Genomic DNA, 17059 nt, shown 5'->3' with positions numbered 1-17059 from the left:
CGTTTTAATTTAAAGATTATTAATATCAACTTTTTATAATTTTTAATTATATATAACTCGATATATCAAGAATCGAATAACTGCATTGAATAAGTATATAAAGTAAATGAAACAGTTAAGATGAATAGGAGGGAGTAATTGAGAAAAAAAAATCAAATTGAATATTTGGTTTATAATTCAATAAGACAGTCTATTACATCCACACGATAGAATACCATACACTTTGACTCGTTTAGCATCGTTCAGTGAAAAGAACGACAAAATATAGTTGAATTGAAACTCAACCGATCAACGATAGTATTGTCATCACAAAATTCCTTGAAGGGACGGAACCTAATGAAAACGTCAGTTGCAAACGTCGACACTATCATCACCATCATCTTCATCTCTGCTCAAATCCGCATATTCCTCCAGAGATTCAGCAGAGAACAGACCGTCAACCTTTCCCTCTTGGATGGTTGGGGTCTTTCCTTTAGGCTTATTATCCTTATTCATCTATTGCAATACATTTAGATAAAAAGAGAAAAGATCACTTTTTCGAACAAATATATAGAGTAACAGCAAAGTAACAATAGAAGATGAACTAGAAATTGGCTACGCAAATACGATGACATCATTCCTTTACCCCAATACCTTATACTGGCTCCCACCTAAGCAGTGTTTGAGGGGTCGGATATACACAACCTTATACTTGTTAATGATAACAAAGAGGATGTTTTCGGTTGACAATTAAAAGCAAATTTCATCTACAGTTTCACATATTTAAGTGCACATAGCTTATTGGTCCATTCTAATATATCGTAACCCATTATAATTCGAAACCAAAGAGCTATAAGTATACGCCCCAACGAAATGCCGTAAAATTCTTGAGATTTCCAAGGTGCAACAAACAACAAAGTACTCATGTCAAACTAATGAACACAAAAGGCAATGGTATATTCTCCCATGATGTTGTTCACTAACTTAATGAGTAGGCACCCAAGTAAATTTTCACATCTCATTGCTAATCATGCAAGAAAACTAGTATTACTCGCACTTCGAGTATTGATGTTTCACAATATTTCATTGAGGAATTGATTTTGCAAGCAATAAGACGATGGAAAAATCCAAGTCCTAATTCGTAAGTTCTAGGCATTCTCACCCGTCACCACCACAATTCACTTCATCAATAAAATACGAGGAACTTTAAGTTTTCAAACTAAGACCGTATGCCTAATTGCATATTACAATATCTTTCATGTTTTCATTATATTCGCCTCAAAATCTATGGTCGACTTTTTGGTTCTTTTGTAACTCAATTCAAGTTTTATTCACTTGTTCCTAACTTCGAGTTCAGGGTCATAAATTCTTGAAGATAACCAAGATCATTATACAGTCACAGCAAATTTATATCATTAGGATTAGAAATGTTCAATGGGGTGGGGCCCGCTAAAAGCCCGTGACCCGGCCCATCTTAAAAGGTTCAAGCCTACTGAATTTTTAAAAGGGTCGGGCTTTTATCGGGTCTGGTCAATTTTAAAAATTAGCGGGTCAGGGCAGACTTTAACAGGTCGACATATTATCTACTATTACACATGCTCCATTACCAATTGGAAAATTATAAACCTCGGCAAGCTAGCTGCTGGTCTTTTTTCAATATTTTTTTGCTTAATTCAACAATAATAATAATGACATATTTTGTTCATTATTACTGTATAATTAATCATGATTGTGAACGGTTTGGACTAACCTTTTACCGCTATTCCTAGAGAGAGAGGACATGCATAATTATAATGCATAATAGCATGACAATTAGGAGATTGAGCCAAAAAATATTCAGTTATGATTAAAAAGATATAAGAGTTGTTAAAGAAATTAAATATTTGCTAGCTGCACCCATTTAATGATCACTCCTCACTTTTTAATAAAAAATTAATAGTTTTACATAAATGGGCTGGATCGAGCCGAGTCAAATGCACTATTGACCCAATCCGACCGGCTATACAAAACAACATGACCTGGCCCATTAAGAAATTGCCCCGGCCCGCACATTGAACACTCTAATTAGAATCATCCATACAAAAAATTTTGGGAGCGGGTAGGCATAATTCAGAGAAATTATCAAAACCAAAATTTCAGCTTGACGACAGGGGTACAGCAAAGCTACACTTAAAATGACAAAGAAACAGAAAGACAATAACTTACTGCACGCAGCAGTGACCTTCTATCCCTTTCGCGAGCATTCTTTATAGCCTGCATCATGAAATTATGAACCAAACAATAAACCATCACAATTTATACAATCTAAGCTTCCGACATTCTTAATTTCTTATGTAAGGACAAAAGCAATACCTCTTCGAGCCGCTTCTGCTCAGCTTCTACTTCTGCAGCATTCCTGAACAAGTTTCCGGAAGTTCATAGGAAGAACAGTACAATTGGCAGCAAAACCCATCAGTTTACTCTGTTCTAACATACAAAAAACATTCCTACAGACTATCTCCATTGGAATATAGTCGTTGCACCAACTCAAATTACAATATCAAGCTTAGTTTTAAAAAGCTCGCCTAGGTGCACCTAAGGCCCCCATGACCCTTGGGCGGTTGATGGGCTAGGCGCATTGGTAAGGTTAGGCAAGACGATTCCTTAAGATGAGCGCGTTATAGAGCCTAAGGTGAGTGTCTTCGAGCACCTTAAAACTCCTTTTGGTCTTAATCTCCAACAAAGCACATTTGATATGGGCGATATGTTTTCTCCAATCCTCTTCTCTTTAGTCTCTTCTCTTTATCTTTATTTTCCGTCTGATAGGTTTTTTCTTGGTTATATAATAAGGTCTTTAATTTAATTACTTTATGATTTTCAGGTGCACCTCACAACCAAAGGCAGTGCCTTCATGTGGCGCCTAGGGTGACGATAGTTAGCCCATTAGACTTTAGAGAGCCTCACGCCTTCTCAAACTAAGCTAAAGACGACTATTAATTCTAGACAAAGTAGTTCACCGACACTAACACTATATTTGGATAGAGAGAAATGGAGGGAAAGGATTTGGAAGGATAAAGGATCCATTGTTTGGATAACAAAAGGGGAAAGGAGGGATTTGAAAGAAAAACATAGACAAACTTTGATAACAAAAGGGGAAAGATTTGAAGAGAAAACACAATTTCCTTTCTTTTTCCTTTCCTTCCCTTTTAAACATGCACTCTCCCTCCTTACCCCTCCCATCCTTCCCCTTCCTTTCCTTTATTTTATCAACTAATTTATTATCCAAACATAGCGTAACTTACAAATTACAATCAACAAAAAGATGATAGAAAAATAATAATTCAAGTCGAAGTAACAAAAGTAAGATGAAAACCTTCCAACAATGTGATCCACACGACTACAACACTTAGCACAAACACCCTGATCTTTAGCACAACCTGTAATCAAATCCAAAGATCAAAATTCAATCTTTTTACTTGTCATCCCCAATTCAAACAGCCAAGTTTGAATCTTTTTCCTAATCTAAACTTTCGAAAGTAATTATAATGCATTAATCCAGCCATGAAAACAAAAGGGCAAAAACAAACCGGGACATAAATTCAGGTAAGCTTGACGAACAGCCCTCTTGGAACACTTCTGACTGAAAAAAGGAAACAAAAACCCAATAAATCACAAACTAAATCAAACCCATAATTGATTAGTAATATAAATCAAAACCCTTATTCATAAATTAAATCACACCCATTATTGATTAGCAATACAAATCAAAACCCATAAATCAAAATTCACAAAAATTACCCAGAAAGAATAAAAAACTAACCATTTAGCAGGTTCAACTAAGGGTTTATATTTGCCATATTTGCGCTTCCATTCAATTTGATCTCTACAACGAGGACACACCCCATTAATTTCTGGTAAAGGTCGAAATCTCCCACCTGGTTCCTGAATTTTAATATAACCCAAAAAAATTTATATAAAATAATTAAATAAAAAGGGTAAAAATTTAGGGTTTTGTATGTATAATTTTTCTCACCGTTTCATTGATTTTGCGACCGGCATTGGGTTTCCATGCGAATTTGTTTTGGTGCTTTGGAGGACCTTGTTTGCTCATGTTATTGATTTATTTAAGAAAAAAGAGGATTCAGAGAAGGTTTTGTGGAGGTCTAATGGCGGCTAAAAATCTATAAATGTGGTTTGAATAACAAAAATTTAATCCTACTTGTTAGTTGTTACTTACTGGTACTTGTATAGCATCGTATCACCGACTCCTGTGAGAGACTGTTTATTGAAGAGATCAAAATAAAAATATAATATTTGTATTTTCTCTTTAATTTGTATATTAGGTTATTTAGCCCATATATTTTTAAGAGAAAATTCTAAAAAACTACCTTTTCTATACATGATTTTGCAAAAAACTACCTTTTCTAATTTTTTTTGCAAAAAACTACCTTATGTAATGTTTTTGTTTGCAAAAGACTACCTCTTAACGGATAGGTTAGTTTGACCGTTCAAATAAACGGCTCACGTGTGACGCACGTGACCATGAATATGCAAATCTTCTTCATTCCTGCTTTTCAATTCAGAAGAACAGCAGGGGATAACCCCTAAGCAGCAAATCCAACCCCACAAACTGATGGGCAATTGTTCGATTGATAGTTGCTTAACCTCCTGTGATAGAATTCAGCAATTAGAGCCAGATATGCAAAATAGTGAGTTAGGGCTAAGACCTTATAATGATTCCGGGTTCTTGAAAGGAAATGATAATAATGAAAATCTAAAAGACCACGCTAACATGCTTTTCCCTACAACAACACAGCAAGACACAGACAAAATGATGTTCTGAGTGGAAGGAGCCTGCAATGATTTGTCTATGAGTGTTGGGATTGGAGGAGATACACGGGATGAGCTTGAGAAAAACACATTTCAGCACAATAATTTGAACTACAAACTCAGTTCATTTAGTGGAGATCTTGACTTGAATGCACAAGATGAAACTGATGCCCCTAAAAGCATCAGGCACTTGGACCTCAATGGCTTAAGCTGGACATAAGTTCTACCTTATCATCAAGAACGAGTGGTTCAGAATAACCAACCATTAATCACTTCAATGGGAGTATGGGGCTCTCGAGAACAAAGCCAGCAATCATTTAAATGGCTATCTGAAAAACAAAAGATCCCAAAAATTTTCATAGAAGCATTTCATCAAACACGTGGTGTGCGACTTAACATATTGCACAAAATCAACACAACAGAGCTATTCCCTTCATCATATAATCATTGCTCTTCATCATTCCGCAATGTTTTTAAAGTAACAGACATAAAAATGTAAAACTGGGAAGAAGAGCAGTACTGAATTGAAAAGCAGGAATGAAGATGTTCATATATTCATGGTCACGTGCGTCACACGTGAGAGTCAACCGTTTATTTGAACGGTCAAACTAACCTATCCGTTAAGAGGTAGTCTTTTGCAAACAAAAACATTACATAAGGTAGTTTTTTGCAAAAAAAATTAGAAAAGGTAGTTTTTTGCAAAATCATGTATAGAAAAGGTAGTTTTTTAGAATTTTCTCTATTTTTAATGCGTTTATCAAAAAGCCCGAGTCTCATAATAATTTGTGATAAGGCAATAACTGAGATCACAAAGATTGAAAGTCATAACACAACTGTTGTATTTGGACTTGGGTTTCCTCTATGTTGGTCCAACAAATTACAAACCCAACTTGAACCTTAATGTGATACTAATTATAATACGCTAATTCTTATTAATTAATACTCCATATTTTAAACATATATATAAATGAAATTAAATTTTGAGAAAATTCTATTGCGTTGCTATATCATCAGTGCTAATCCTCCCCTTCATGTTGTTGAGGGTTTTGTTAAGAGAATATAGAAGAATCAGGAGATTGATAAGAAAGGTATGGTGAACCGTGAGATTTTTATTAGTGCGTTTTACCTCTAAAGATGACCAGGAGAAAGCTTGCAATATGAATGAAATTCTTTTTGACAAGAAATCATTCCTTGTTTAACCCTGGGTCCCTAACATTTCATATGAAAAGTCCAGCCTTACCACTGTTCCTGTATAAGTCAAGTTGTCGAAATTGGATGTTATGTACTGATCAGATTCTGTTTTGAAGAATATTGTGGCCAATTTAGGTAATGTCCTTAGGATTGATAATGCTACTATTACTAAGACTAGATTGATGTATGTTAGGGTCTTAGTTGAGATGAATGTTAATGAGGGTTTTCCAGAGGAGTTATTTTTCTTAAATGAACATGATGAATTGGTCTCTCAACCTGTTCAATATGAATGGATCCCTGTTTGGTGTAGTAAGTGTTCCTATTTGGCCATATAGTGGCGGATTGCAGACAGGGACAGCCTCGGCCTATAAAGAATCTTGAGGTGGATGCTGATGGCTTCCATCCCTATAAAAAAACCCTTTAAACAGGTGGCCAATGAACCTACATCCGTGGCTCAGAACCCTTCTGTGTTACAGGTTGCTGCTGCGCCCCTTACTAATGATGATTATTCGGTCTTGGAGAGTGCCAAGGACATTGTGTCTGTCCCTATTGGGAATGGTTTTAAGGCCTTAGAGGAGTTGAATAATTATGAAGAGCATGACATTTATGGAAATTCAATAATAGCACTGGGGGCTGACCTCATCCATGATAATGATTAACATGTGTGCTTGAAATGTTAGGGGGCTCAACAAGGTGAATAAACAATCTGAGGTTGCTCGGTTTCTTTCTTTGCATAATATTAGCCTTGTTGGTCTCCTTGAAACAAAGGTAAAAAGGAAAGGATTAGGGGCTATTTATCTTACGTTCCTACTTCTTGCTTGAAATCACCCGGGTATGAAAATACCCGCCCGGGCCCATCATCTTGTGCTTACTTTTCTTCATGAGAACGCGGCAAAAGTACAAACGAGGCTCAACGGGACTAAAAGCATGTCCGAATGGGCCCGTGAGCTCACAAAAGTGTCGTAATGCGGTCTCGAACTCTGCCAAATCTCGAAGCACGCATTCTAATGCTCAGGAGTGATCCGCTTCCAATACAAGAGTAGAGTAAAATGGCCTGAAATAATCAAAGACACACAAAACTCCAACCAAGCGTAAAACCACATGGAAAATACGAAATCACGCATCAAAATGCAATAAAGTGCAAGGGAAAGGAGCATAAAAATACAGTATGAAATGCATACATCAGTTATCAGGATTTGAAGAAGATCAAGATTGGGAGAAGACATCAACAAGATTCTGCATGCTCTGATACCATGATAAAATGACAAAACAATTTGAAGAATATCAGGCTCTTAGATTGATAGCTTTACAGAGAGGAACGAAATCTACTTATTTATGCTATACATGAGACTATATATAGCAGAATGGAGAAGTAAATACAATACAACCGGGTTGATGTAAATTATCAACTCCAATAACTATAAATGGAAACTTAGCTATAATTTCGTATACACCCGAAACCCCATCATATTCAGCACTGAAAATAGTATATGGTACTGTTCGTACACTAGGATTGATCAAAAATCCGCTAATTCGTGTGAAGATGAATCTGACTTGGAGATTAGAGGTGGATTCTGGGTTTGATTATTTGATTAGGCTTCATTTTTGTGAGCTAAATCGACAAGTGAATGGGAATTTAGAAAGGATATTCGAAGTATTGTTTAATGATGTATTGGCAGAAGAAGTTGATACGTGGGAAATCAGCGGAGGATTTGCAAAAGCTTTGTATAGAGATTATATTGTTAGTTTATTTGGTCAAAGTAATGGCACCAAGGTTCCTCTCGTGCTTGCCTTGCGTCCTAAACACACTTTAAGTGATTCTCTTTTTGTCGTTATTAGTTGTAGTTTTAGGCTCGGAGCAAAGATTTTAGTAGGGAAGTTTTTGAACATATTTAACATATTTGAATGTACAGGACTTTGAAAAATTAAGAGTCTTAATATTAAGTAGTATATGTTAAGTATATATAGATGTAAAGTTGTTAAAAATATATGAAATTGCACAGAGCCTTTAAAAACAATTTTAATTTTTGCTCCGCCCCTAAATTTTAGATGCTCAGAATCGAGTCTGAATAGCACTATTATGGGATACTTTATTTCGATCGGCTATCTGGGATATCCCTTGAATCCGCCATGTGTGTTGGCAAAGGCGGAGCTAAAAGCATTATAGTTTTGATGTCTTATTTATTTTTATATTTTTCGTAATTTTAGAAAATATGAATTAAGTAAAATTGTGAAAATAAAAATAAATAGCGGTGATTTTGAATCGAAAGATAATGAAAGAAAATGATAAAATAATATGAGGATAATAAAAGAAAAAGTAGACTATGACCCTTATTATTTGTACATAACATGTTATAAAAATAACAAAGTAAAAACCTTTATATCTACGCAAGCCTACTTTTATTATTTGTATAACTACTTTTATTATTTAACTTTTATTCATGATATTTCTAGAAATTAAAACTGAATGGCTATTTTTATTATTTCAGTTGTAAGACTCAAAATTTTAAAAAGACTACATAGTTAAAAAAAATTAAAAATTCAATAAGATAGACTTAAAACAAAAATATTCAATAAGACAGATTGCTAATACAATTAATAATATATTAATACTACACTAATACGACTATACAACTAATAAATACTAATACACTAATACTATTAATAATATATTAATGCTACACTAATACAACTATAAAACTAATAATATACTAATAATATGATTAATAACATACTAATACTATACTAATACGACTAATAATACAATAATACGATATATTATTAATCGTATTAGTGTATTAACACTCATATTATAATTTGAGTATTAATATTCTAATACAATTAATGATATATATTAATATTACACTAGTACGACTAATAATATACTAATACAACTAATAAAACAATACGACTAACTATATAATAATAATAATAATAATAATAATAATAATAATAATAATAATAATAATAATAATAATAATAAGTTATAAAAAAATATTGAAGTAAAAGTTATTATAGGTAATAAATATAAAAGTAACATATGGAGGGTTGTGCCTTGATTTTAGAGGTCAAGGGTTCAAGCCTCAACTGCAATAGTTGTTAGAAACTTTAATAATTTGATGTGTGGGGTAATTGGATTCGAATTCGGGTTTCGAATAAGGGCTTAGTTGTTTGGTTGGGTAGAATATCATAAAATGAAAAACAAAATGTTTTTTGAAAGCAGGTGACGACACCAGGGTCGTAGCCAGCCTGTAGCCCCCAAAAACGTAAATGGCGACGACACCTGGGCTGTAGCCAGGTCGTCGCCCCTATTTTCATGATTTAGGCGACGTTTAGGCCTCCGATTTTCATTTAGCCATCGCCAAGACCACTTTTTGCCAATTTAGCGATCAAATGGCGATCATAAGTGTCGTCGCCATTTTGTTATTTATTTCTGGTGGTATCTATCAAAAGGCTTAATTCTATGTCGAAGCAAGGTGTTCGCGAATTTCATACTGAAATCGAGTTGCTCTCGAGACTAAGACATGTTCATCTGGTATCATTGATCGGTTATTGTGACGAGGAGGGTGAGATGATACTTGTTTACGAGTATATGGAAAAGGGTACACTTCGAGATCATTTGAAGTATAAGAATTCGATCAAAAATGTTGATAATAACACGCCATTGTCATAAAAGTTACGACTGATGATTTGTATAGGATCTGCTCGCAGTTTAAATTATCTCCATAGAGGATTAAGAGAATTGATTATTCATCGAGATGTTAAAGTCCACAAACATACTCCTCGATGAGGATTATACCGCGAAAGTATCTGATTTTGGCATTTCAAAGATCGGATTTAGGCACGAAGAGAACAATTTCAATACCCATGTAACAACTATTGTTAAAGGGAGTATAGGGTATTTAGATCCAGAGTACTTTTATTGTCAACAACTGATAGAGATTTTATGTGCTCGTTCGCCCATGGATTGGACTTTCCTCAAAGAAGAGGTAAACTTAGCAACGTGGGATAAAATTCATTGTAAAAATAAGACGAACATTCACACACTTGTAGACCCGAATTTAAAAGGCCAAATTGCACCCGAGTGTTTTAACAAGTTCGTAGAAATTGTGGAGTTGTGTGTACGTGATCATGGAAGCGAACGTCCATCAATGGGTGATGTAGTGTGGGGGTAAGAGTTGGCTCTACAACTTCAAGAAACAGCTGAAAAGAACAATGCTATTATGGGCGATGTTCTAAATGAATTAGTGGGTCCAACAAGCTTCAATTTGAGTGGCATTGTAAAGAATGATGTGATTAACACTCCAGTACTACTAATGATTTTGATTCAAAAGTGTTAATTGATAGTAAAACTACGATAAATTCATCAGATCGAATTTGAGAGGAGGTTAAAAGTGTGATAATTTACAAGGGTCCTAAAAAAATTGAGTTCTTGAATTTCGAGCATTTATTATATACAATTATAGTTGTAAAAATAACTATAATAGATATACAATTAGTTAAAAAATTTTGCATGTACAATAGTACAAATAATTGTAATAGTTACACATCTAGATTTGACACAAGTGAAAAGCGTTGGGCTAGCGGCCGTATTCACAAAGTTAATTTTTAGACATACGTTTCTTATCTAAATCCCCACACTCAACAATAACCAATTAGAAAAATAATTGATAAAATCTTCAAACATTACTTTTAATTTGTAAAGTTACATGTTATAATGTTTTGAAAAACAATTACAATGCCACTAAGCATTACGTAAACTGCTATTTTATTCAAAAGTGATATTTTTGATAAATAATGTATTAACATAATCTAACCATTAACTATTTAAATTATTACGCTAAATTTTAATTAATTATAAGAAATGGCCATGTGGGAATGAAATAAAGAGTTACTAAGAACAAGTAGTATATATTTGGACAAACAATACATAAGGACGTAAAGAAGAGTCACGATACTAAAAAAAATGACTTGTAAACGAGCCACAAATTTCTATATCCTACATGTTTGGGGTAAAATCGACTGTTTTCTTCTAGTTCTCTATGTAAAGCGAATACTGATATGAATTGTCCGTCATCTTGTCTTACTCAGACCCTACTTCTAATCGAAACATTGGGTATAATGATGATAATGAATAGTAAAGACTTATCATCAGTCTATCCGATATATTAAACCATTGAACAGTAAAGAAATATATAGACGACGTTAGTAAAAAACTTTAAGGCTAGATTCGCAAATCCACACTTAAATAAAATCAAACCCCTGAATTTCATTATTTCAATAAATACTTACAATACACTTACATATATTTGTGTATAATTATATACGTCTTATTGTACTTTTCTATCCCACTAAATTTACTACAACTGACCTTTTGATCAGAGCTTTAAAATCAAATGTAACAATGTTAGTGATGCAAATTTTATTATTGTCCAACTCAGAAGTATTTTACATCCTTAAAATAATGATAATTTGTGAACAAAGTAAATATAAACTAAATTTTCATGTGTATATTTTTTGAGCAAAAGATTACACAAATAATATTTTCTTAATTTTTCTCAATTTAAAAAAGCCACATTTTATATGGGAAAGAACGGAACGTAAGGAGTATTTAAGATGCTTGAAAGCATTTTGGAGAAACCATGCTTCTATAGAATATTTCAATATTTTCGCAATCAGCTGTTGCTGGTTCCTTTACTTCTTCCTTGAGAATGTTTATATTTTGCATCAAAATTGATCGGCAATGATGAGTTTCGCTACAATTAAAATTTATGGCTGGTTCTGTAAAACTTGTTCCTCTTATATTTTTGTATACTATGTTGCTTACACGAACTGCTTCTTTCTGCACATTTTCACAACAAAAAATATTAAAATTTACGAATACAACATATATATATATATATATATATATATATATATATATATATATATATATATATATATATATATATATATATCCTTCTTACATCTCACGATAAGATAATTACCTAAAGTAAGAACTAGATGAGATTTTAACCCAATAACATTTCGGCATGCTGATTTCTAATGTCATACCAAGGAACCAGCTCAACCATATTATTATTATTGAAGTTCCAACATCCAAGATATGTTATATACACTATTGATATATTTTTTTATCGAATTTCAATATTAATTTTATGAATATTTTATTTATCATTAATTATTAATTTGCGTATAAATAATATAATTGTAATTTTTTATACTAACTTTGAATTTAATTGTTTTTTAATGACTAAGAAAAACCAATCACTTGAATTTCATATTAAAATGATGAGTATTTGAGATTGCATTATAATAATGGTCGTCTACTTTGAGATCAGTAATTCTATAGAACTTTCCTAATGTTGCGTTTATATTATTATAAAATTTGGAAAACAAGAAAAATAAATATTATTAAATTGCCACAAATGTATATAATACTAAATTTGTAAATTACCTGCTCAGGACAAGGTGTTTTCTGATCACAATAATATTGATCGATGATTATTGGATTGCTAACATTATGCAATTCGATATTTTGAAATACAATTTTTTTTGCGTATCCTCGTCCTCCCTGTATCCAGAGTCACAAAATTAATTACTTCAAAATTTAAACTAATTACCTATATATATATATATATATATATATATATATATATATATATATATATATATATATATATATATATATATATATATATATATATATATATATATATATATATATATATATATATATATATCAAAAAATAAATATATTAGTAGTAATTAGAAAAATATTTTTAAAAATGTTAGTAGTCAATTTTTTTTTACCTGCCATGTCTTTATCCTCGCTCCATTAGTGGTTCCAGAAATTTTGGCATGGTTTATTAGTACATTTGAGACATGGTCCGGCTTAGAATGGTTTTTGCCTAAGCTTCCAATACTGTAATCAAATGTTGCATTCGATATAATTACTACTAAATATTCTTATTATTTATATGTATTTCGAAAGGAGTAAAAACAACTCAGAATAAAGATCAAGTAATATAATTAAAATAAATATAATGTAAATTAATTTTTAATGTCTTCTATATTGAAAATAAGTTAGCAAGAATATGAGTTTGCACCTTATTCCATGGCCTGGTCCACATATCAAGTCTGATACATGTACATCTTTTGATTCGTTTACTATTGATACACAATCATCACCTATAATTTATAACAAAAATTTATCAATAAATACGCCACAAATAAATTTGCTAGGAAGATACAATTGTCTAAATGCATGTTTAGTTTTTGATGATAAAATAAACTAGTATTTAAGTTAATAATAATAAATAATAATCACCCTAATATTAAGATTGTTAGATTATAATTAGCGTAATGCACATGTTGATTACATACATCATAACTGCCTTAAAATATAGACTTTTCAGAGGGGTGTCAAATGCTTGAGCAAAGTAAGTAATCGCTCAAGGCCTCCTATTTATTGGTTTTTTGTCCTTATATTGTATACTCTTCTATTCTACTCATTTTAATTTATATATTTAGACGAAAAATTTTCACATTGTAATAAAAAAATAGTGCAAAATAAGTAAGACATAAGAGTATATATATCAGCATATTGATGCAAGATTAACCTCAATTTTTAAATTTTAATTTACAAACAATATAATTAAGGAAACCTTTCAATAATTCATTATTTATTATTGAAAAAAGAGAGAATATTATTGAAAAATGTCGAATAAAAAAAAAGTAAAATTTGGACTTACCTGTACTAACAGAGGATTTAGTTACATGAATGTTTCTTGTGGCATTAATATTAAATCCATCTGTATTAGGGCTATTTCCTGGTGCTTTTAAGAACAAATTAGAAGCTCTTACATCAGAAGAATACTGAAAACTTATGTGCATTTGTTGTGGATTTCTTATATGTATTCCATCCACTATAAAGTTCTTGCATTCCAAAAAGATTAGAGCCTAAACATCAAATTAGCACAAAAAAAATTAATAATTAGTTTTCTTTTTATCATATGTATACTCCCTCGTCGCCTCATCTCATTTCGCACATTTTTAAGAAAATCAAGTTTTTTTCAAGAAAAATTTGATTAAATTGAGATTGCGGGAATATAATATAATTCAAATGAAAAAATTATATAACGAAGTTTATATATAAAATAAGTCATACCGTAGGCGCGTGTAGACAAGGCTGCAAAAACAAATGATAAAATTTGAAAATATGATTAGAATTTTGAAAATACACAGAGAGTAGATAGAGTACCATTATTAGATATTCATATTTATGAATTATAAAAATATTTATTTTGAAATATTGACTTAAAATAAGAAATTATTATATAGTCTTAAATCCTAATATCCTAATAATATAGTAATGTACCTTAGTTTTGTTGACTTTACAAGAATTTTGCCACCATATTTGACCTCTTCCGTCAATTGTGCCTTTACCTTCAACCTTAAAGTTCCGTAGATTTTGGAATAATAGCCAATGATATCGATCGTAATAATCTGACATGTTTGACGACGCTTCAATTGTTCCTTCGATCTAAATATGACACAAAATACTCACACATGTTAAATTTTGTGTAATACAAGTATGTAACAAAAACTTAAGTTAATGATTAAAAATAAATAATATGGTATATATATAGTATAAATATTCTATTATGTCCTTTTGTACGAGTATTTCTAAATTCGAAGTATAGATAAAACTCATGTTCTTCTCATATATAGTGCTAAGGTGTGAATGAGGTTCGAACTCGTAACTCATTATCACGTTTTGACTTCTAAAACCATATCTAAAAATCAAATCAACAAAAACTTAAAACTAATTTTTAGATAAGACCTCTTATTAATGGTCGGGCTGACTCCTGACTAATTAATTAAAAATTAAAAAACAAACAAAACAAATAATAATAGTGGTTATAAATTATAATTACTAAAACTAAGCTTATTATTTCATAAACTGCATTGTCTATTAAAGTTTAATTAAATAAATTAATGTTTTTTAAATATATATAATTTTTACTCCTTGTATTGACATATCTTATGATAAAACAATCTCATACAAATTGTATAACTTATAGTTAATAATTTAAGTTCAGCTAATAATTTAAGTTTCAGAATATGTTATACTTATTATATACACCGTCATTTTCTTTGTCCTTATGCAAACAATACTAATTAAAGCAAGAATGGAGTACAAACAAGTTTTGTGCGGTACCTTTATTGTGATAAGACGAGAATGACATGGCCCAGTGAAATTGATTGGCTTCACAATATACCTCTTGTTTCTAGGCACGAGGAAAACTCCACCATTTTTCATTGAACAAACCTCCTTCCAAGCTTCATTAAAGGCCTTTTCACATATAAATTAGAATCGGATTAAAAAAAATTGTAATTAGCTAGTTCTGTATAAATTTACATGTTTTAGTTAGATTTGTGCAACGAATTGGATACAAGTTGGTCCGAGCTTAAATAAAAATGGATCCAGACAAATTTTGTGAAATACAAAATAAGCTTAAACGGGTTAAACTTATTCAGCATAGCTTGTCTCAACCTCTTATTCATCGCACATATATAGATATAGGCCTAAAAAACTGACTTCACCTATTTATTATTTGATTTGAACCTAATTTAAAAAGGATTTGAGTTGAGATTTTTGACCCAATTAAACAAATATGTAAAAGAAAAAAAGTTACCTTAGTATCATCTTTTATTTTTCTTGATCTTACAAAATGTTCAACATTGACAATCTTTGAAGATGAAAGTGAAGAGATAAGGGCTTTTGATTGAGCTTGATGTGAATTCTTAATGCGTTCTATGATCACCTTATCATAGTTGGCTAATTCTTGTGGATCAAGATCATCATTATAACTTTCTTCAATATCATTACTAGGAGAATAATATTTATTTTGACTCCTAATTTCATGTTCCTTTAAAAAATAGCTTGAGTGACAAATTGGGAAAATTGAAGAAAATAAAATGGTAAAACAAAATATGAGAAGATGAGATTTTCGAGCCATTGTTGTGATAAATTTGTATATTAAATATAGTACGTATTAATGATGTAGACTGTATTTGATTTGAAAAATTATTTTGAAAGATAAATTTAGGGGGTGATTTTTTTTTTTTAACAAAGTTATGGCTAAAAGTGGGAGGTTTTAAGATTGATGGTTTTATTAAAATAAGTAGTGAGAAGGAAGACTTTATAATATGCCCGCTAAGCAAATCAATGAATGAACCAAAAAAGTGGATGTTCAATCACTTTCATTCCTCTCTATTTTGTTAGTCATGTATTGGTGTTTGGATTATGTACAAACTTCAAACATATATAGTAGTACAATAATGGAATTATTTAATTAACAATTGATATTTTTATTAAAAGCTTTTAAAAATTGAATTTTAATAATTATGATTAAAAGTATATAATTTAATTTTCACTCCTCATTATAATAAAGTCAAATATTAAGAGATTACAAATTCAAATTATAATTACTGTTATAATATCTTGCATCGGATAAAAAATATTTATCATAAAGATATTTTCAACCGAATAATTAAAAAAAGATGTGATAGAATTCATAAAACATTATATCATAAATAAATATAATAGGAAAGTTTGAAAAGTAAGAGATAAGGATTACATTTTAATTTGGTTTGTTGAGAAGGTGGATGAATAAGGTCAATTATTAGGTCTGCCCCTCATGTGATTGTTGGTCAACAATTTGAATAATTTGGGCGTTGTCATAAAAGAATTAGGTTCTCCATACTAAATAGACAACCCGTAGGAAATGGGAAAAATATGTAGACAAATTTTTTTTTATTAAGATCGTATTATCATGAAATCATTTGATTGGGCTGGTTCAAAATCTATTTTAAAATAAAATGGATTTTTTTTCATTTACTTACTAAGTTTTTTTAATAGAAAAAATACTTCTTTTAATTCGCTAGTAATGTCCTATTTGCTTTATACGCTCTATCCGATACACTTATTCAATTATTAACATCTCTAATAGTGCATAATTAAAAATTATGAAAAGGTTATATAACTAATCTTTGTATTGAGACGAATAAACAA

The 17059-nt window shown here is 31.1% G+C and overlaps 2 protein-coding genes across 2 annotated transcripts; both read right to left on the bottom strand.

Moving 5' to 3' along the window:
* Nucleotides 1–138: 138 nt before the first annotated feature.
* Nucleotides 139–4269, bottom strand: LOC130803926 (uncharacterized). Its single transcript, XM_057668159.1, has 7 exons — nt 3992–4269; nt 3779–3900; nt 3546–3598; nt 3332–3395; nt 2332–2374; nt 2185–2232; nt 139–495 (listed from the first exon to the last, which is right to left on the bottom strand). Exons 1-7 carry the CDS (start codon nt 4067–4069, stop codon nt 346–348), a joined length of 558 nt encoding a protein of 185 aa, XP_057524142.1. The 5' UTR covers nt 4070–4269; the 3' UTR covers nt 139–345.
* A 6954-nt stretch (nt 4270–11223) lies between these two features.
* Nucleotides 11224–16282, bottom strand: LOC130803903 (polygalacturonase QRT2-like). The gene is made up of 9 exons (XM_057668132.1): nt 15681–16282; nt 15203–15337; nt 14360–14524; nt 14150–14170; nt 13734–13941; nt 13089–13170; nt 12793–12904; nt 12437–12553; nt 11224–11821 (listed from the first exon to the last, which is right to left on the bottom strand). The coding sequence occupies exons 1-9, from the start codon at nt 16002–16004 to the stop codon at nt 11591–11593; spliced, it is 1395 nt and encodes a 464-aa protein (XP_057524115.1). The 5' UTR covers nt 16005–16282; the 3' UTR covers nt 11224–11590.
* Between the last annotated feature and the right edge of the window lie 777 nt (nt 16283–17059).

This window comes from Amaranthus tricolor, chromosome 17 (assembly GCF_026212465.1).
Source record: "Amaranthus tricolor cultivar Red isolate AtriRed21 chromosome 17, ASM2621246v1, whole genome shotgun sequence".
Lineage (NCBI taxonomy): Eukaryota > Viridiplantae > Streptophyta > Magnoliopsida > Caryophyllales > Amaranthaceae > Amaranthus > Amaranthus tricolor.
This window is presented reverse-complemented; position numbering and strand designations above follow the sequence as displayed.

What these genes read in the sequence shown, in the direction of transcription:
- LOC130803903 (XM_057668132.1), bottom strand. Translation starts at nt 16,004, where the DNA reads ATGGCTCGAAAATCTCATCTTCTCATATTTTGTTTTACCATTTTATTT. An exon ending in GTAAAGTCAACAAAACTAAG is followed by an intron (nt 14,171 to 14,359) that starts GTACATTACTAT and finishes TTGTTTTTGCAG; the next exon opens with CCTTGTCTACACGCGCCTAC. An exon ending in CGAGGATAAAGACATGGCAG is followed by an intron (nt 12,554 to 12,792) that starts GTAAAAAAAAAT and finishes CTCTGGATACAG; the next exon opens with GGAGGACGAGGATACGCAAA.
- LOC130803926 (XM_057668159.1), bottom strand. Translation starts at nt 4,069, where the DNA reads ATGAGCAAACAAGGTCCTCCAAAGCACCAAAACAAATTCGCATGGAAA. An exon ending in GTGGATCACATTGTTGGAAG is followed by an intron (nt 2,375 to 3,331) that starts GTTTTCATCTTA and finishes AAACTTGTTCAG; the next exon opens with GAATGCTGCAGAAGTAGAAG. An exon ending in GAAGGTCACTGCTGCGTGCA is followed by an intron (nt 496 to 2,184) that starts GTAAGTTATTGT and finishes GTATTGCAATAG; the next exon opens with ATGAATAAGGATAATAAGCC.